Consider the following 21052-nt stretch of genomic DNA (forward strand, 5'->3'; position numbering starts at 1 on the left):
AAGTTGATGCTAATCCCATGTGTTTTCTAAGCCTTTTTGTTAGTTCTAAGGCTCAAATTTGCCTCTAACTAGATCTAGATCTCTATGTGTGGATTTGCCATTTGGGGCTCCATTTTTCTTAAACTTTTGGATGTACTTGTGCTATTTTCGTAGGAGACACTACAAGAAATCCTTAGCTTTTTGATGTAAAATCCATTTATGACGCTGGCTTTATGACGTTAATTATGACATAGTTATGTGAATTATGACACTAGTTATGTGAATTATGACATTAGTTATGTGAATTATGACATCAATTACATGTATGATGACAAAAATGCACAAACTTATGTCATAATTCACGTTTTCTGACATAAACTTGTGTCATAATTCACATAACTATGTCATAATTAATGTCATAAAGCTAGCGTCACAAATGTATTTTACGTCAAAAAGCCAAGGATTTGTTGTAGTGAGAACAAGATTATGAAATCATTTAGGCTCAATCTACATGTTTTAGCCTCATTCCCAAGGAATTAATTTTCTAGATCCATAGAGGAGAGAGGAAGATTTTTTTTCTATATTTACAAAAATACATGATAGTTTTCCCCATTATTTAGTGGTAAAATAATAGGTTAGATTTTGATTTTTTAGTTAGTACATGTCAAATTGACTTTTTCCAATATCTATGCATATATAGAAGTATATCATTATGGCTATTTGACGCTCCATTTTTCACAAAATTTTGGATGAAATTATGTTATTTTAGTAGGAGAACAAGATTATGTAATAGTTTGCACTCAATCTATAAGTTTAAGCCTGATTCCCATGTAACTAATTTTCTAGATCCATGGAGGATAGGGAGGAAGAATTTATTTTTTCTATATTTACAGAAACGCATGATAGATTTTTATTCCCAAGATTTAGTTAGTGGTACAATAATAGGATGGGTTTTGATTTTTTTAGTACATGTTAAATTATTCATAATTTATTTACCAAATTACTGAAGAGATTGTTTAAGACATTTAAATTATTTGTTTCTGCTCAGAGATGGATATGACATGGATGTACAATGCATGAACGACGGACGCCTATTTCTATGAAGAACTTAATAAATTCATTCAAGTTGCGGAGAACCACACCAGAAACAAGAATACACGGAGGATACATTGCCCTTGCAATGCAAAATATGCAAGAATTTAAGAATATTCAGCGACCCAACTACAATCATATTGCATATGTTGGTGGGTGGTTTTGTTGAGGACTACATGATCTTGAAGTATCTTGGCAAGACGATTGCTCCCCCTCCGACGAATAATCCGATGGATAAAATCATACAAGATGAGCAATTCGACAGAATGTTTGATGCTTATGATGATTTTGATGGTGATCGCTGCGATGATGAAGGTGTTGGTGGATTCCATGATGATGGTATCAATGAGGGGCCCGTCGATGGTGATAGTACTGATGATGAACTTGACGATGGTGATTTTCTGAGCCAATTGTTGCACCACACCAAAGCTGAGGTATTAGTTGGTAGTGCCAAGGGGTTAGCAAATTTTGAGATGGTGAAAAAATTAGCAGAGGATAATGTATATGAGCGATCAAGGGATGTCTGAAACACTGCATCGTGCTTCGTTTCATTCTTGAGTTGTTGACTCCGAAGACTAAGCAAAGTTGGTCAGACGATAGTTTGATCTGCTGCATATCTTGGCTTGGTTGTGTCCAAAGCCAAATAAAGTGACAGCCATCACATATCGACCACTGAGGATTGCCAGCCTGTTCACGATGGGTGTGAAAAGAATTCATGCATGTGATAGTACATGTTTGGTTGGCATCGCTAGTTTTTACACAAGTGGAAACGCTCGATTGGTTGACCAAGACACGATGCAGCATGATCTGTCATTAATGTGGCCCTTGTTTTCAATAACCCATATCATGCATGTAGCATATACTAGTGTCGAGTGCTGGTAGTGTATCATCCTGTCTGCCTGTCATTGTATTCATGCCCCTGCACTGCTGCTAAGCAAGCATAGATTGCACTTTGGTCCGACATGGATGAGTACAACTTGATATGTATGGTAATATCAGAGATTGCATATTGATCAGATCAGATCAGAGATCTGTCACCAATATGTGCAGTAATAAGTCCTCAACGGCTGTGGCTTGTTGGTAACCAAAACTCGTATGTCATATGTGTCTATAGTTAGTGGTAATCAAGTAGATCTGTCACATAGCATCAAGCCATCGACGATGAAGATAGGTCATTTAAGAATTCCCTGTTGACAAACTTATGCATTTGACAATCGATAGATGAAAGATATGGTTAGTGTTGATGGATTTAATGCGAAGAGTAATTTCATCATGTTTATATAAAAATATATATAGCTTCATTGAAAGTGCTTCAACGTGTAACACCGTAGACTGACCATCCTGATCGATGCCGATGTCCCTAATGCATGGCTCGTACTCTTAATTAGATCGACGTACTATTGGCCGCTCGTAAAACTTGTAGGCATCCACTTGAGGATTTTTAAGAGGCTTATTAGTTAGCATAGTACTTGCAGGATGCTTGCAGACTAGCTACAACTAGCTAAGCATTTACTGGTTAGAAATTAAACTGGAAATACGGGTTGCACGTGTTGCCTCCATGTAAGAACGTGTAGGAAGCATTGACCGCACAAATAAGTTGGAGTTAGATATAGAACAATGCAACTTGCTAACAGCAGACAACATGTAGAAAGAATAATTTTATTATTACATATATGCTATAAAGAAACAAAAGGTTTGTACTTACAGCTTGTTATTAAACCAGAGAGTTCGTTTTCTGTTTCCTTCGTCACAGGACGGAATTATATAGATTTATACAGTTTTTGGTACTGTGTGAATCAGAGCGAGGGGTGTCAGCGCACGCACACACCACACTACCAGACGCACTTAGGGAGACTTGAGCACAGAGATGAGTTTTGCCACGCTCAGAGAACTTATTTTTGTCATCTGTTTTGTTTTTTTAGTCAACTGAAGCATCTATCCACATGATCTCAGCCAACCTAAGTGCATGTGAAACACCGCGTCTACCAGTACATACGACCTCTCCCTTCAACGAACTTAGATCAATAGCTAGTTATTCTTTTTTCTTTCTTTTTTGTTTATTGAGATGTGCATTAGTTGGTCTTGAAGAAGTGTTCGGTGTTATCTGACCGATGAGAGGAAAGAGAGAGAGAGAGAGAGAGATTTGATCTGGAATGTCAAGATGTATATAGAGTAACTGATCGAATCATAATTTAATAAACTCCAACGTGAGAAGCGAATTGATCGAGATCTTGATCCATGAAGGTTAATTGTATTTATACATATACATGGCTGTCAAAAAGGGTTAACTGTCATGCAAATCAAGATCCTCATTTCCCACTATATAAAGTCGACTTGTACACCTGTTGTACCTAATGAAACTTAAGATCATTAGCCATGATGGAATGAGATTACAAATGACGCTCGATGTTTAAAGTAGGTATAACACTGCAATGGTAAAGGTGATAAAACCACATATTATAGTTTTCTATATGTCAAAAAATAATCTTCTCTAACAAATGCATAAAAGATGGTGCTTCAAACTAGAGTTGGAATGATGGAGCAATTAAAAATAGCAGAACTGTTTATTTTATTTCATTCTTGCACCTAGACATAATAATACAAACCCTCGCATGTTGCCTGGCAGAAGCATTCCAAAGTCAAAAGCCTTCACCTACCAAGCTAGTATTAAAAAAACTGTTAGCTATCTCTCCATTTCACTATAACAAACTGTGTTTGCCACGTGCAAATAATTTTATAGTTGTTCTCATACAGATTTAAGATATTCTACATTATCTGACAGATTTGGTTTGGACCTACCGATTAAAAGTGCACATCGTCATTGTTCTGTTCGATCTCATGCATGGGAAGCTTATAACCCCTAAAGTTTGTTTGATAATTAACCAGTTGTAATACCACTTTACTGTATTTTTAAAAAAGTTTTAATTTTTGTATTTGTACTCCATCTCTTTTGTTCAAACATTAAGTGTAGTGTGTTGAATTTGCATGAGACGCATTCAATTCAACACCAGCTGCAAGGACCACCAAAGGTGCAACGCAGACAAAACTCATTCCCAGTTCTTGTCTGGAACATGTGTGTGCGCCTACACTGGACAACACCCATCTCTTACATGTAATACGTAATGCAGATGGAGAGGACGCAGGAGAGGCTAGTCAATCTTCACGATATGCTCCTTTAGATCTGTCCAGCTGGCCATGATCACTAGATGCAGGAGAGCTCGTCTTCTTGATCGTGTGGCTGCATGCCAGATCTTGTGGATATACGGACACTGAATGTGGGAGTTTTGAGGTGCAGAAGAGAAGTTGGTGGAGTAAGGGAGGAGAACGTGCAAGCAACCATTAAGTGCACTTTGGAGAGAGCTATTTCTTTTTGAATGAACGGGCACGAGATTGTGCTTATTTCATTAATAAAGCAGATTGGTACACCCGGCTAGCCGGTGGAAAGGAAGAGCATAATTATTCTTGCAAAACTAATCCCGCAAGATCTTTAGCCCCGGCTGCCACCCAGGCTCGAGCTTCCTGTTTAATAGTCGACATGAGGGCGGTCGCCGACGTCTCGTGATGTTTGAAGATTCTACTGTTCCTCTCCTTCCAAATCTTCCAAGTGATTATTAGCACGACGATGATGCTTGCCATCGCCTTGTGTGGATCAATGTGTGGAGTCATGGTGGTGTTGGACCACCACTGGGCAACACTGTTGCTGGACTGCCATTCTTGCAGCCGCAAGGTCGGCTGTGCTGTCCACTCTGCTGTGAGGTTCCAAATCCTCTTCGTGTATCTACCATCCACTAGGAGGTGGTGTGCTGTTTCGGGGGCACAGCGACAAAGGGGGCAAGTCGGAGAAGTGCGGCCAACGTCTTTTTGTAGTCGATCAGACATCCATACACTGTTTTGCGTGATGAGCCAGATGAAGAACTTGCATTTAGTGTTGGAAATATGCCCTAGAGACAATTATATTTCCTTGTATTCATGATTAATAAAGTGTTCCTTGAATATTCATGGATGACAACTTGTATTGATTAATGCTTATGTGAAGTATTTGTGAAACTCTTTACTTGTATGAATACTCTAAAGTATTCCTAGTCGGAGTTCATGTGAGGACACACATGAATATTAGACTAGCACATGTATTAGTTGATTGACTACGTTTCACAAGTCATTGGGATGTCGAACTAATAATGTGGGCTCATGTGAGACATGAGATTGAACTGACCCAACAAGAGATGATGACTTCTCATTACACAATATGTACGCTGTGTCCTAAGACCTGAGATCGTCGTATGTACTCAAGATGTGAACCGACATACTTAGGAGCCATCAAATGCTGCACCGTAACTAGGTTGTTATAAATGTGGCTTTCGGGTCTGTCAAGAAGCATGCTGTGAGACATAGTCGGTCAAGACGGTATTTGCCCCTCTCTACAAGAGAGAGATATCTCTGGGCCCTCGAGTGATTCGGATCAGAAAATGCATGGCCATGCTGGGGTTAACAGTTAACCAAGGATTCCGAATCACAGGATCGAGAAAGAGTGGTCGGTTTCAAGCTAGACCAAATATCGTGAGGCAAAGGGAACAGCATGAATAAGATTGTGACGGCTCGACAGATATGAATCGCGCATGTTTAGGAGTTGACACGTCTTGCTAGAGACCGTTATCAACTATTGACAGTAGGAGTACTGGGCCATGTCTACTCACGCGTGAGCCCATAGGGTCACACATTTAAGGGCCAGAAGCCTAATGAGGATGAGATTCAAATTAGATTGGGCTTTGAAGCACTAATGGGCCTAGAGAGGCCCATAGGGTTGGACTTGCGGTGGGGGCTTAGAGCAGCCCACCTGAAGGGGGCGCCCAAGGTGGGACTCACTAGGGCCCATCTAGGGGCGCCCACTAGGGCTATAAAAGGATGGGAGGAGGGGGGGGGGGGCTCCATCCAGTGCACCCATAGCCGCCCCTCAGTTGGCACCCTCCTCCCTCTCTCTGCTGTTCTTCCTCCCGCGCATCAAGCTCTAGTTCGTTCTCGCGGATCTAGCAATCCGGAGTGCGATGCTTCTTCTCGTACGTGTGGACTTCGTGGAGGTGCTGCGCTTGCTGCACAAGGACGAGCCGTTCGTGAGGAGGTTCACGCAACTGCACTGCCGGCTTCCATCTGCACTGCACCGACGCGCTACAGAAGTTCCGCAACTACGCGTCTAGTGGTAATCCTGTGATCTATAACTGCAGTAATCCTAGTTTATGCGGTAGAAAATTTTTATTTTTGCTACCCCATATTCCTACAGCTGTATCAAGAGCCAGTGCTATCTCGTTATAGATTTGGATATGTGCATATAGAGATATGCGTAGTTTCAGATCGATTTATGACCTAGTTTCGTAAACTTGCTGCGAAGGTTGTGCAACGACATACTCCTACCGGTCGGTTTTCCGCCATCAGAGTTAAGTGATGCATATAAACCCGGTCGCTGCGGTTGGAGATCAATGTGATTGGTCGAATCGAAACTTAGGGCATAAGCTAGATGCATGAGATGCATAGGGCAGTAGATTGGATCTATTGCAAATTCCGTCTTGTTGCAAAAGTGTGTTTTACAGTAAAATAGTCATAACTTTTGCATACGAACTCGGATTGAGGTGAATTTTATATCGATTTGTATCTACATAAAAAGTTAGACTTGGTTTAGAATAGGTTTGCTATTTTCGCGAAATTTATATTTGTGAAATTCAGCCCAGAAGATAATGTTTTTGGCGATTTAAGTTTGGACGTCGGAATCGCATAACTCTGTTTTGCAGGTTTTGTGATCGGTATGGCCTCTATATGTATGTGATGCATGTGTGTAATTGTTTCATGACCTGCGTGTCGTGATTATGATAATTCGGCCGGAGCCATATGAATTGTTGCATTTGATGTAATGGCCTGCGTGCCAACCTGTGATGATCCAAGTCTGAATGTAATTTTATTTACTAGCTATTAGGTGTAATAGCAAGTTCTAGTTCATGGAGTTTTCATCACATGAAGGATGGTGCACATGTACATGGAGATGGAGATCAACATGGTGAACAAGTTCCATGAAGATGGAGATCTACATGGCGAACAAGTTCTATGGAGATGGAGATCACCATAAGAACAAGGGTCATATTGATTCACAATTATGTGCTTGCCGTTCTTAACGTTTTACAACTACATGCGTCATAGTAGAACTAGAACGATCCCTCATTAATTTCGAGCAATCATGCCCTACCAACTAAACCTTGCACTGTCCCATGTCTTGTACGATTGGTGGTGGGTCTATGAAATTAGGGCACCACTGGTTTTCCTTAACTAGACAGACTGTATCGGATACATGCACGCATAAAGGGTCGGTGAGCTTGACAAGGTCATCTTAACGGTTAAGGACCTTGGGGCATAAAGGTTGGGAGCAAGACATGGAGATGTCACCCAACAACAAGAGTCATATGAGATATGATTAGCAAGAGTTGCTTACCAATCTACCTCGTCTTCTAGCGGTGATGCAAAAGCTCACCAGTGGACGTGTTGGTTGTGGGTCTTGAATCACTAAGAATCAAAAGAGGGATATTGATTTTAGTGGGAGTAAATTCTATTAAATTATTCAATGTCGTTTACTCCATCATGAATACTTTTGTCTTAGTATTTTGCATTTATTTTGTTGTAGATCAATGGCTCAAAACCAACCATTTGCTTTACGTTCCGTACTTGAGAGCAACAAATTGAATGAGACAAACTACGCGGATTGGATCCGCAACCTGAGAATTGTTCTCAAGGCAGCTAACAAGGAAGATGTTCTAGATAACCCACTGCCAGAGGAGCCTACTGCAGATGCCCCTGCTGCTGAGAGGAATGCTTACAGGAGAGCGGTTGATAAAGACCGTGAAGTGAGCTGTCTCATGCTAGCTTGCATGGAACCTGAGCTGCAGATGCAGTTTGAGAATAACCATGCGGTGCACGATATGATCGTGGCGCTATGGGACATGTTCCAGACTCAGGCCAGGACTAAAAGGTTCAACGGGTCCAAGGCCTTTGCTGAAACTAAGCTAGCAGAAGGTGCACCGGTAGGGCCGCATATAATCAAGATGGTTGGTTACACACAGAGGTTGGAGAAGCTGGGCTTCCCACTTGGCCAAGAGTTGGCCACTGATTTCATTCTTGCCTCTTTGCCTCCGAGCTATGGAAACTTCGTCTCGAACTACCACATGCACGGGGCTAAGAAGGGCTTGAATGAGCTATGTGGCTTGCTCAAAATGGCATAGAGTGACATCAAGAAAAACACAGGTGGTTGCCATGTGATGGCTGTCCAGAATAAGCCTATTTTCAAGAAGAAAGATTCTTCTTGGAAGAAGAAGAAAGGAAAGGCTAACGTTGTAAACCCCAAGCAAAACCCTACACCCAAGGCTAAACCTGGACCAGCTGCAGACAAAGAGTGCTTTCATGGTTACCAGCCAGGACACTGGAAGAGGAGCTGCAAGCTGTACCTAGCCTCTTTGAAGAATCGTTCTTCCACTTCAGGTACGCTTGTTGTTCATATTACAGAAATATTTATCGCTGACTCTTATGTTAATTCTTGGGTATTTGATACCAGATCGGTTGCTCATATATGCAATTCGATGAGGGAATGACAAAGAGTAGAAGCGTTGAAAGAGGAGAAGTTGACTTCCGCGTCGGCAATAATGCAAGAGTTGCTGCTTTGGCCATCGGGACGATGCAACTACACCTACCATCAGGATTTGTCTTGGAGCTTAATAATTGTTATTTTGTTCCTAGTTTGAGTCGAAATATTGTGTCTCCTTCATGTTTGATGAAGGATGGTTATTCTTTTGCGAGTGAAAACAATGGTTGTGTGATCTCTAAGAATAATATGTTTGTGGCTTTGGTGTCCATTGAGAATGGGCTATTTATTTTAAATCTTGATGATTCTCCTGTCTGTAATATAAGTGCTAAAAGGCCTCGGCTAAAAGATTTGAATCCTACCTATATGTGGCATTGTTGTCTCGGTCATATAAGCGAGAAATGCATGAAGAAGCTCCATGAGGATGGACTTCTAAGTTCGTTTGATTTTGAATCATACGAGACATGCGAAGCTTGTTTGCTGGGCAAGATGACCAAGATGGCATTCACAGGTTTTCCAGAGAGAGCATCAGATTTTAGTAACGGTCATTAACCAACCGTTACGGTTATTGGTGCTTTTAGTAACGGACGTTAAGCAACCGTCACGGATAATGACTTTATTCGTAACAGTCATTAACCAACTGTTACAGTTATTGGTGCTTTTAGTAACGGACGTTAAGCAACCGTCACGAATAATGACTTTATTCGTAACGGTTCAATTCAAGGACCGTTACGGGCTGAAGCCAAGTAATGGGCTTGCCAAATCCCCGTTACCATTGTTACTTATCAGTAACGGACGTTGTGGTGCCGTGGTCGGGCTCGGGCCTGCCAGGATTATTGGTAACACGCGTTGTTTCGAGACCGTTACAAATGTCCTTCTCTGTAATAGGCTTCAAGCGACCGTTACCAATGCCGTGTTACCTATTTGAGGTTTTCACGTAGTGCACCACACACCACTCCTTGGACACCACCTCAAAGATCATGGGGGCCTCATCACTCCCGCCACTGGAATCTCGAAGGATCCGGGCTTGTTTCACTGTCAAGGTTGACATAGTTCCACCGAGCCACTCTAAACTCTCACCTTCATTGTGCCGCCGCTGGAATTTCCATTGCACCACCTACACGAATGGAAAGGCTTTAAGAGACATAGCTCACCCCCGCTGCCCAAGTCGGATTGGGACATCAACCTAGGCCTCAACTCATTGTGCCCGTCGGATTGAATTGTCGACTAGAGCCTCTGCACACCTTGCCCGATAGGATTGAGTCCTCGACCTGAGCCACACCAACAGAAGCAACAATTTTTTATTAGGAGGAAGAAAGGAAGAGAAGAGGTAGCATACCCTCTGTCGATGTGTGTCGCTGCCAACATCCGGCACGAGGAGGCGGAGTGCTGCAAAAGGACACCTCTAGGGAGGGACCGGCGTGCACAGACGTTGATGTCCAAGCTTTTGCCAGGACCACGGCCAAACCTCAGAGAAACGGTAGGCAAAAGTGGTCCTTGTGACCAAAACGGGCATCTCATCATCACTTGGCGCTGCAGTGCACAACACGGGCATCGCGCACCGCCGCTGTGTGTGCCGTTGTTGCCATGCCGCGTGTGCTACCGTTGCGGCCACCTTCACAGTGGCCAAGCCAAGCGCCACCGTGCCACATGCCTCCACCATTGCCGTGGCTGTGGGCGCCGCCATCGTCGCCGCATAGTGGCCACCTTCGTAGCGGCCAAGCTGAGCAACGCCGCATCTACCGTGGACATGGGCGCCGCCGTAGTGCAGCCAACGATGCGGCCGAGACGGGTGCTGCTGTGCCACATGCCGTGTCGTGGCTGCCTCCGCTGGGGGGGCCGCCGCAGCCACGCCAAGGGCCCGCCCTCCATCGCTGAGGCCGAAGGCGGCCATCACTGGAAGTAGCCTAGAACGGCCGATGGAGCACGGGTACGACTCACCAGCGCGAGGATCCGGCCTCCACAGGAGCGCGGATCTGGCCGCTGGCCATGTCAGGGTGCAAGGGGATGGAAAAATGGAGGGGATGAAAGAATGGGGGGGGGGAGAGAGAGAGAGAGAGAGAGAGAGAGAGAGAGAGAGAGAGAGAGAGAGAGAGAGAGAAGACCATGCCCCCTCCTCGCTGCTCGCCAGACTTTCTGCAGAGGTAGAGAGCAGCAGCACAACCGGGGAGCCACCCAGGCCATCCAGGAAGACGCAGGGGCATTCTGTGCTCATGTTTTTTTATGTATTTTTTGGATTCTGAAGATGCTAGATTCGTTTCCAAAATTTTCTGACAATATGGGCCTAGAATCCAAAGATGCTATGTAACTTTTGGATTCAAAAGAGTCCAAGAAAATGTAGTTTTTTTTATGAAACGGGAGGGTGAAATCCCCCTACTGATTATATATTAAAAAGAAATAAAGCGTACAGAGAGTAACCAAAGGTTTATGATACAAAAAAAGTCAAAAAGAAAATCTGAGCAATTACACAAGGCCTTCTAAACATCGTGACATAGGCTCTTTATAACGTGCTTTTGCTCTCAAGATAACTAGAGCAAATTCTTTTTTGAAAAAACCTAGACAGTTCCCTGAGGAAGGCTGCACACCTCTGAAGATGTAATCATTCCTTTACATCCACAGACTCCAACAAAAAGTTATCATGATATCCATAAAGAATGGGAGGTTAAGCTGATCTCTGATTTCCTCCAAAACCATAAGTGTATTTGATTCCACAAGAACAATGTTTAAATTTACTACACAATCCTTTATTTATCCCGGTTCCTAACAGCCTTTAGTCCCGGTTTTTCAATCGGGACTGTCTAGTCGGGACAAATGTATCAACCCTTTTGTCCCGATGAGTATGGAACTGGGATAAATGTAATTTTTGGAATAAAAAAAATCTCAGCTTCCGCCCACACCCCCCTCCCCCTCCCCGCTGATACCCGCAGATTTCTGTCAGAGTAGTTCTTGAGGCTTCAACTCCACATGATTCACAACATCGCAATATAATCATGAGCAATATACAACCAAAGAATTAACATCGCAAACATGAGTTCAATTTGATTCATTATACAACAATTGATTCACAACACATGAATTCGATTTGATTCACAGTACAACATCTAATTCACAACACACTCAAACGAATCATTCACAAACACAAATCATTCACGAACACGAACTCATCTAATCTATAGCTTCTCACCGCCTGGATTCGCAGTGGCCGGGCCTGTCCTCGCGTCCACCGAGGCTGAGCCGAGCTGCTACTGCCGGCCGGCCAAGACACGCAGCCGCCAGTACGTAGGCCAGTAGCGACCCGCCGCCCAGCAGCAGGAACTTGAGCAGCAGGCCCCTCTTGGTGAACGGTCCCGCGAACGTCTCGAAGAACTTGCTCTGCAGAGATAAAGTTTAATTTGTGTAAGAGCAAGCGAGGTTGCAGCAGGAATAAATTGATCTCGATGCGGCTGCGCATCGAGTTCGTTGGCACCTGGAACGGCCCCGCGAACGTCGCTGCTGCGTTATGCCGGCCTGCACGCCGGACGGAGGGTGGCGGCGCCTCCCCAGGCCACGACGACCTGCGTGCCCAGGCGGAGGGCAGCGGCGCCTAGCCAGCCACGGCGGCTTGCGCGCCGGGCGGCTCGTCGGGCCGCCCCCGGGCGTACCCGCCCTGGGCTTGGAGGGGAGGGATGGGAGGCAGGAAGCTTGAGGATGGAGAGGGATGGGAAGCCTCGAGGCGAGGGAGACGAAGAGATAAGGTAGGAGAGAGGGGGATGCGAGTTAAATAAAATAGATGGATGTGAACTCGTGCGCGGTGGATGTAATTTGTCCCGGTTGGAGGCACCAACCGGGACAAAAGGCATCCCTTTTGTCCCGGTTGGTGCCTCCAACCGGAACAAAAGGCTTTGTTCCGGTTGGAGCCACCAACCGGGACAAAAGGCCCCTGTCCTCCCCGCTGGCCCGGCTAGCCATTGGACCCGGGACAAAAGCCATCTATTGTCCCGGGCCCAAAAAATGCCGGGACAAATGGCCTGGAACAAAGGCCTGTTCTGTAGTAGTTAACTAATCCAGCAAGACTGAGCAAAAGGACATCGAAAGAACAGATGGGTGAGTGATTCCTCAGTATCCAGATTACAGCAGACACAAGCATAGGAAGGCATATGCATGTTCCTTCGTCGAAGAATCTCTCGAGTACTCAGCCTATTCCTGAGGAGCCAGAAGAAAAATTTGTGCTTGTTTTGACAGGACTTCCAAATCTTTCTGAAGAAGGGATGGATTGGCATATGTCCAGTTAAATGTTTATAAGCTCTAGAGGTAGAGAAGAAAGAGGAGCCCCAAATGTAGGTCCAGGTATCTTTCTCATCACTGGCCGGCAAAGTCAATAAATCTTCTGCCACTTGTAACAATTGTGTTACTGCCAAGGGAGATAGGGGCAGGTGTAAAAAATCCTCTAACTCTCCTGCATTCATAACTAGATGGAGTGATGGGCTAGCATTCTTTGCAAAGGAGAACAATTGTGGATAGTGTAATCGAGGGACCTTATTTAACCACAGGTCATCCCAAAAAAATGTAGTAGGCCTATCGAAGTTCTACATTTTGTGGGAAAGATGGGGTCCTTCATGCGACCCCGTCGTGTGTGCGAAATGTTGATGGCCTCCACTGGATGTCCCCTCATGCGCCTCCAAGGGTCAAATACTTCGCCTGCTGGCTGCTTGTACAAGAATGGATCCAATGCCGATCGAACCACCTGAGGACTGTGATCATCTGATCTTCAGGTGCCTGTCCTGTGTGTATTGTCTGGACAGCAAGCCCTTCTGCCCTTGGTATTGGCACATCTCACTGTAGCGTAGGCGCGTAGCAAAACTCTGGACTGTTCCTCGTCCGACAACGAACACTACCAGCAGGCAGCAGCAAAGAACGCTACAGTAGCTTCCTTCTCCTAGCTCGTTTAATTTACTGGCAGCTTGATCTGGAAGCACCGTAATGATGCAGTCATATCTTCCAAAGAATGCATGCCACCCTCTCTCAATCGTTTATCGAACTGGAATTGATGCCTGCAGAGAAGCCGCCCACCCACCTTTGGCCATGCCGATGGCCAAGAACAGATCACTGTGTTGCTCAAGCCTGGTGTCAAACTCTGTCCCGGCCTCCATGTAGCTAGAACAGCCTGGATGCTTGTAATCCTCTTATACGCCCACTAAAACCTTGATCATAGCCGTATCAATATAATTCAGGTGGGCCTAAAAAACATTTGGTTATTCTGTCCAAACTGGCTACGGGTCTACAGCAGTACACTCCACATTTTCGGCCCATGCATGTCAAGCCTTGCTGCCGCTAGATTATATTAAAAGCTGGGCAGCTAACACTACTAGAAAAAGTGCCATAGGCACCGGTTGGGGATGCCCTTTGGTACCGATTTCTTGAACCGGTACCCCGAAAGCGGTACTAAAGGCTCGAGCCTGAGCCTTTGGTACCAGGTAAAATAACCGGTACCTAAGGCCTCCAAAATCACGCAAAATATTCTTTGGCTGGGATTTGAACCCACGACATGTAGCCTCATGTGCTGCCCCTTTACCATCTCAACTACACAGCAGTTCTAATTTAGAAGGAGATATTTTCCTTTTAAAGTAACTCATGTATGATCCTAAGGTACCGGTTGATAATACAAACCGGTACCTAAGACTTCTAAAGCACCGGTTGGTAACATCAACCGGTACCTAAAGCTTGTCAATTGGTACCGCCGGTTGGTGGTACCACCCGGTACTAATGTAAAAGTTACCACCCGGTACCTATGGAGAGCTTTAGGTACCGGTTGATAATACCAACCAGTACCTAAGACTCATTCATAGATTCCATCCACCCCAAAAGTACCGGTATGAAGATGAACAGGTACCTATGCTAACATAGGTACTGGTTCATCTGTATACTGGTACTTTTGGGGTGGATCTAATGCTTGTTTTCTAGTAGTGTAAGTTCAATCCTTAACCACAGTGAGCCGCGGCGGGGCCCTTATTATATACCTTCGGGAAGATGGATAAGCTAGTCATCTTCTAGCCCACCAAAGACTCAATGTTCATCTTCTTCCCGTCGCCCCACCCCACCCCATCATCCGGCGCTGAACCCTTCCTTTCCCCTTCCTCCACCCGCGATCACCGGTTTCCACCACCTTACCGCCCCGCCTAGTCCCCACCGCCACTTCCTGGGTCCATCCACCCTCCCCTCGCTGCCGCATAGCTAGTGTATCTCGTCGTCCCAGCCGTCAACCCCGCCTATCCGGTTGTCTCCTGCCGACCCCGCCGTGCCGTCTTGCCTACCACCACCACCAGCCCAATTGATCATTCCGGACATTCTTCTGAGCCGGCGGGCACCAGAGAACCCCAACCCCAACCCTGAACCCTAACCCTAACCCTAACACCACAAGAACGGCAGACGGCGGACGCCGGCACTTCTCAGGAGCAATCGGCACTCTGTGGAGGAAGGAGCCGGACCGGAGGGTCCTAGAAGCACGCATGAACCTTCAATATTGGAAGATGGATGAACTTCCTACCTTCCGGAAGATGTATAGAATTGGCGGCTGCTGCCCGCTGCTACATTCGCGACCAGCCAGCTGAGAGGGTGCCACCGCTTGGGCCTCGGGGTGTCAAATCATCCGGCGAGGGCGCGAGGTAGAACCACGCATCCAAGTAGTCATCAACGTGTCGACCACCCTCCTCCTGCCGTGCCTCTGTTTCTTAGCGGGCTATTGATTTTCTTCTTGAACCCGCCTAGCAATTTATTTTTATCGCAAGCAATTCGCAGCATTCAGGAGGAGTCAGATGGGTTGGTATGGCTAGATTAACAGAGAAATCAGGACGACTTCAAAACCGGTCCTGAAGGTTGATTTCATCCATGAACGTCGGAAGCGACGCGCACTTTCTAGCGAGGAGCGTTATTTACGATTTGTTTGGCCAGCGTGTTTGGCTCATTGATCCGCCTGTGGGCGTTTGTAATCAGTACTCTTCCATTAATACTGTGTTCCCCCCTCAGAAAGAAATCAAAAGTCCGAGTTTTTGGTTGTTTTTTTTCATCCATATCATATACAGGGCAGTATTAGTTGTCTTGGCTCTTTCTAATATTTTTTCATTTGACTGCTGCACTACTTTGGTTTCCTTTTTTTTATTTTTTACTTTTTCATACTTCCTTATTTTTTGTTTGGGTTTTTTCTTTCACGAGTGCATATATTAATTGCTCCTAGTATACAAATCTGTATACTAATTGTTTCTAGTGCCCAATTTTTATTCCCCTCGGGTTTGTAAACCTTTTTGTCCCTGATGTAGAATTTTTTGTTCTAATTGTATAAATTTCATCGCAATGCATATTTTCTGTCAAGTTTGTGTACTGATTGTTTCTGGTGTATAACTTGTTGTTCTAACTGTACAAAATTTACTTTTATGGTTGTCTAGCATTTATCCTATGTGTATATTCTTTCCATGGCCATATTTATATACTTATACTAATTGTGTGCTTTGTAGATATACAACCTTTTTTTTCATATTTATTAACGTTTGCCACATGAGTATTCATGCATACTCATTCTTCGTTCAATGAACAATTATTCCAACTATGGTCACACACTATTTCACATCTTATGTTAAAAGTTTATTGACAATATAAGCTCGGATGGTACTTCTTGGAATGTTTACTATCCTATAAATGTGATTTTCGCTAGAATGTGCAAGGGTGGTATATCATCACCCTTGTTCCTGACGATCAGCCGGCCTCGATCACCACCCAGCATGTGATAATTAGGACACCACGACGATCCTGTCAGTCCGAGCCTCGATCCGAGGCACGTGAGAAGGTCGATGCGAACAGGTGAGGCGATCGATCCAATGGAGATGCTGGTCAGACAGAAACGTGAGCTGACTTGCCTGATCTTGCGGGCATCCAAGCAAATCGCTGTAAATGAATGTTGACCAGTTTCATAAACAAACAGTTTAAATAAAAAAGTTAGCAAAGGTAAAAGAAATGTGCTCCATGATGTGTCCATGAGAAACGAGCTCATCCACACCATCATCGCAACTGATGATCAGTGGCCTGCCAAAAGCAGGAGCTAGTAAGTAGGAGGCGAATCCGTGTACCGGCCGGTAGCTCCTCCGATCCTCGCCGTCAGCCATCCAGCGAGACCGACATGTCGTCTGCTCCGCTGCTCGGCGACCACGGCAAGGGCGATGGCATGGGCGCCGGCGGCAAAGGTGGCGGCCTGGAGCAGCTACCGTGGTGGTCAAGGTGGCTAGGCCGCGTGGTGGACACGGAGGAGGCGGCGGCGCAGCTGCGGTTCGCAGTGCCGATGGTGCTGACCAGCATGGCCTACTACGGCATCCCGCTGGTGTCCGTGATGTTCTCGGGCCACCTCGGCGACGTCCACCTCGCCGGCGCCACGCTTGACAACTCCTGGGCCACTGTCACCGGCTACGCCTTCGTGGTACGTAGTACATACACATGAGCGGATGAGCCGCAACAAACTGAAACTATTCTTGCTAGATCACCATTCTGTCCCTGTTAGTTCATTCTCTGGTCCAAGTGTCATAGATGTTTCGTTTCAGAATCTACTGCATGAAATGATGATGTGATCACTACTATTTTTCCAGATGGGCCTGAGCGGTGCTCTGGAGACGCTGTGCGGGAAGGCGTACGGCGCCCGGCTGTACCGCAAGCTGGGCCTGTACCTGCAGGCGTCGCTCATCATGTCGGGCGCCGCGTCGGCGCTCATCGCCGCGCTCTGGTGCTTCACGGAGCCGCTGCTGCTGCTCCTCCGGCAGGACCCCGGCGTGTCCCGCGCCGCCGCGGTGTTCGTCCGGGCCCAGATCCCGGGCCTCTTCGCGTTCGCCTTCCTGCAGTGCCTGCTCCGGTACCTGCAGGCGCAGTCCGTGGTGCTCCCGCTCGTCGCCTGCTCCGTGGCGCCCTTCGCCCTCCACGTCCTGCTCGCGCACCTGCTGGTGAACATGCTCGGCCTGGGGCTCGCCGGCGCCTCCGCCGCCGTCTCCGCGACGCTGTGGCTGTCCTGCCTGATGCTGCTCGCCTACGTGCTCCTCTCCGAGAAGTTCAGCGAGACTTGGAGAGGGTTCTCCGCCGACGCCTTCAAGTACGTGCTGCCCACCGTGAAGCTCGCCACGCCGTCAGCCATCATGGTCTGGTCAGTACTCAGTAGTGTACTTACTTGTTGTCAGTTATGGGCGTTCAGTGTGGCTGTGGGCATGACCGGGGAGACGTACGTTGATCCGGCTGCAGCTTGGAGCTATGGGCGTTCGAGCTCCTGGTGCTCATCGCCGGTTTGCTACCCAATCCCACCGTTGACACGCCGCTGATCGCCATGTGGTAAATTAAATAACATCGTCGTTGTACCATCAGCTTGATTATATTCATCTTGAAACAAATAAACTGATCAGCTACATCTACATCATGTAAAATTTATGTGTGCTGCAGCTCTAGCACGGAGGCGATTATCTGCATGATCTCAGTTGGGTTCAGTGCCGCGGTGAGGTGCGTAACGTCTAGAGTTTTATATATATATACATATATATGTATATATGCATATAATCTTTATTTTGTTGCAGCACAAGGGTGGCGAACGAGATCGGCGCGGCGAACGTGGACAGGGCGAGGAACGCGGTGTCCGTGACGATGAAGCTCTCGGTGTTCCTGGCCGTCTCCTTCGTGCTGCTTCTGGGGTTCGGCCACAACCTGTGGGCGGGGCTCTTCAGCGGGAGCCCCACGATCGTGTCGGAGTTCGCGGCCATCACGCCGCTCATGATGATCTCCATTGTGCTTGACTCGGCGCAGGGCGTCCTGGCCGGCGTGTCCAGGGGCTGCGGGTGGCAGCACCTGGCGGCCATGACCAACCTGGTGGCCTTCTACCTGGTCGGCATGCCGCTGGCCGTCCTCTTCGCCTTCAAGCTCAAGTTCTATACCAGGGTACGTACTCGTACGTGTTCGGATCTCTGCTTGCCAACAATGTCCCAGCATGCATAACCTTTGTAAATGTTGCTGGTTCCCTGTTTTTTTTTTTGGTTCTCTGCATGCAGGGTTTGTGGGCGGGGCTGATTTGTGGGGTGACATGCCAAGCCTGCTCGTTGCTGGTGATCACTGTCCGCACCAAGTGGCCTAAGCTCGTGGAGGTCATGCAGGAGGAGAAAGCCAACTACGTCGCTTAGCACAAGTGCTATCTTGACCCGAAAAGGGGAATGGAGTTCTACGCTGTGATCGGACCTGGAACAAGTGTTGGGGAATTTTGTTGTTAACTAGGAAAACTGTATCCAAACTACCAAAAAAATCAAAGCACACCCATATTAGACGTTGAGAAATAATTAGTTCCCTATCAAATGGTCGAAGATATCGACATGAGTTGGATAACAGTTCATGGCTAAAACGAACCATCTATGATCTGGGCATATATCTCTATATATGGTTCTCAAAACATACACAAATAGAAAACATGCATCAGTCCAATACTTAAGATCCTTGAGTTTGTCACGCTATCACCCGCAGTGCAGCAGGATGCGCACCTCGACTGCGATTTCCACTCGATCTTACGCATCTTGCAGCAAAACACCAATATTGGACTGCCCTGCGTGATCGTCCTCCATGGATACAATGTCTGAACTATTTGGAGCATGATCTCCAATATTGCAACAGTACATATGTCTTTACCACATTTCTGCAGGTTTATGTAAAGTCAATTATTGAAGGGAAATACCTACAAACACTACCGGAAACCGGCTCTTTGCCGTGTGCTTGGTAGTTTGCCGCGTGTGTGCTTTCTATCGGACACACGGCAAAGAACATTTTTACCGAGTGCAGTAAAAAATACACCCAGCAAAACAAATACAATCGGCAAAATAGCTTATTTGCAATGTCTTTATTTTTTACACTTAGTAAATAGTTTATTTACAGAGTGTTTTTTTATTTACACTCCGCAAAGAAAGAAAAAAATAAAACATTTTGCCGTATGCTTTTTCTTTTGCACACGGCAAAGCCATAATTTACCGTGTGCTTTATTTTTACACAAGGTAAAGTAATAATTTTTTTTCTCTTCTGATCTCGAAACTTTTTTGATACTCTGGAAGTGTAGAAATTTAAAAATTAGATATTTGCCATGTGCCAAATCAATGCACAAGGCAAAGGACCAGGCTTTGCCGTGTGCCCTTGATCTAGCACACGGCAAAGTGAATTTCAAATTTTGTAAATGACCTTGAATGGGAAAACAGCCAAAATGAAAGTTGTAGATGATAACTTTTTAATTTAAATTTATTTAGGAACTCAAAAAGCAATTTACACTCGGTTTAGTATAATATGTGGGGGAAAAAACAGAGTATATACACAAGTGAGAGTGTGTGTCACACCCGGTTTTAAGGACAAAACCGAATGCATAGCTATATGTATGCCAGGATCAAGTTTCATACATATAGAGACATCATAAGTGAATAATCAGTACAGTATCACGAAAAAGAGAAATACAACAAATAAAAGACTATCAGAGTTATACAGCTTATCCTGGAAACGAAGGCTTCAAACCTCACAGGCAATCGACTGGGGGGTTGCGCACGCCTAGAACTCAGCATCATCTTCAAAAGACTTCACACATCTTTCCTTCTGAACAGCAGTAAGCAAGGGTGAGTACACTTATGGTTGGTACTCAGCAAGGCCACAAGAAATAACCAGAATGTGATTTAAATCCATCTTTAAGTTTATTAATCATGTGAGGGTCCAAGCCGCTCTTGACCGTGAGCACGGCTAACCGGTTAGTTTTAACTCTGCAGAGGTTGTACACTTTCACCACAATTCGCGTAAAAAGTTCCGAAAAACTTTAAACCCAACCACGCATATGTGCTGATCAGGCACAATACCACACTTCCGAGGTGTGATTGCATAGGGACGCTACGAGGCCTTTACAAAGATTCCCTAACCCATGACAATCCGCTAAGGTTTCAAGCCAAAGCGGTCATAACACTGTCCTAATGAGGTGGTACCTTGCCAAAGGACCATTAAACAATACCAATTGCCCCAAGAGAACCGAGCTATACCCCGTCGATGCATCCCCTCTTGCCCTTTCGGTAAGATTGTCACAAGCTAGAGTCTCTAATTAATCAGCCAAGACCAGAGCCATATAGTATTGTGGTTGTACGGTTTTCTTGGGTGGTTCTCCATGTTCCAATTAAATCATCATAATACTCTTGTAAATAAGCATAGACAGAAAGATGGTTAGAGTCACTTGCCTTTCTCCAACGAAAAGCTACTCTTACTGCTCTTCAACTTTTGCTCACTTGTAATTCTTGATCTTCAATCTTCGAACAACGATCCTTCTACTCGGAACAATCATCGGGCAAACATACAAAGCAAACAACAAGATACCTC

At 45.6% G+C, this 21052-nt stretch overlaps 1 protein-coding gene across 1 annotated transcript; it reads left to right on the forward strand.

The window, feature by feature from the left end:
* Nucleotides 1-16694: 16694 nt before the first annotated feature.
* On the forward strand, nt 16695-18983 carry LOC120686316 (protein DETOXIFICATION 19-like). Its single transcript, XM_039968516.1, has 6 exons — nt 16695-17123; nt 17290-17834; nt 17930-18016; nt 18125-18181; nt 18256-18613; nt 18724-18983. The coding sequence occupies exons 1-6, from the start codon at nt 16830-16832 to the stop codon at nt 18850-18852; spliced, it is 1470 nt and encodes a 489-aa protein (XP_039824450.1). The 5' UTR covers nt 16695-16829; the 3' UTR covers nt 18853-18983.
* Nucleotides 18984-21052: the final 2069 nt, after the last annotated feature.

The sequence above is a fragment of the Panicum virgatum genome, chromosome 8N (assembly GCF_016808335.1).
Source record: "Panicum virgatum strain AP13 chromosome 8N, P.virgatum_v5, whole genome shotgun sequence".
Lineage (NCBI taxonomy): Eukaryota > Viridiplantae > Streptophyta > Magnoliopsida > Poales > Poaceae > Panicum > Panicum virgatum.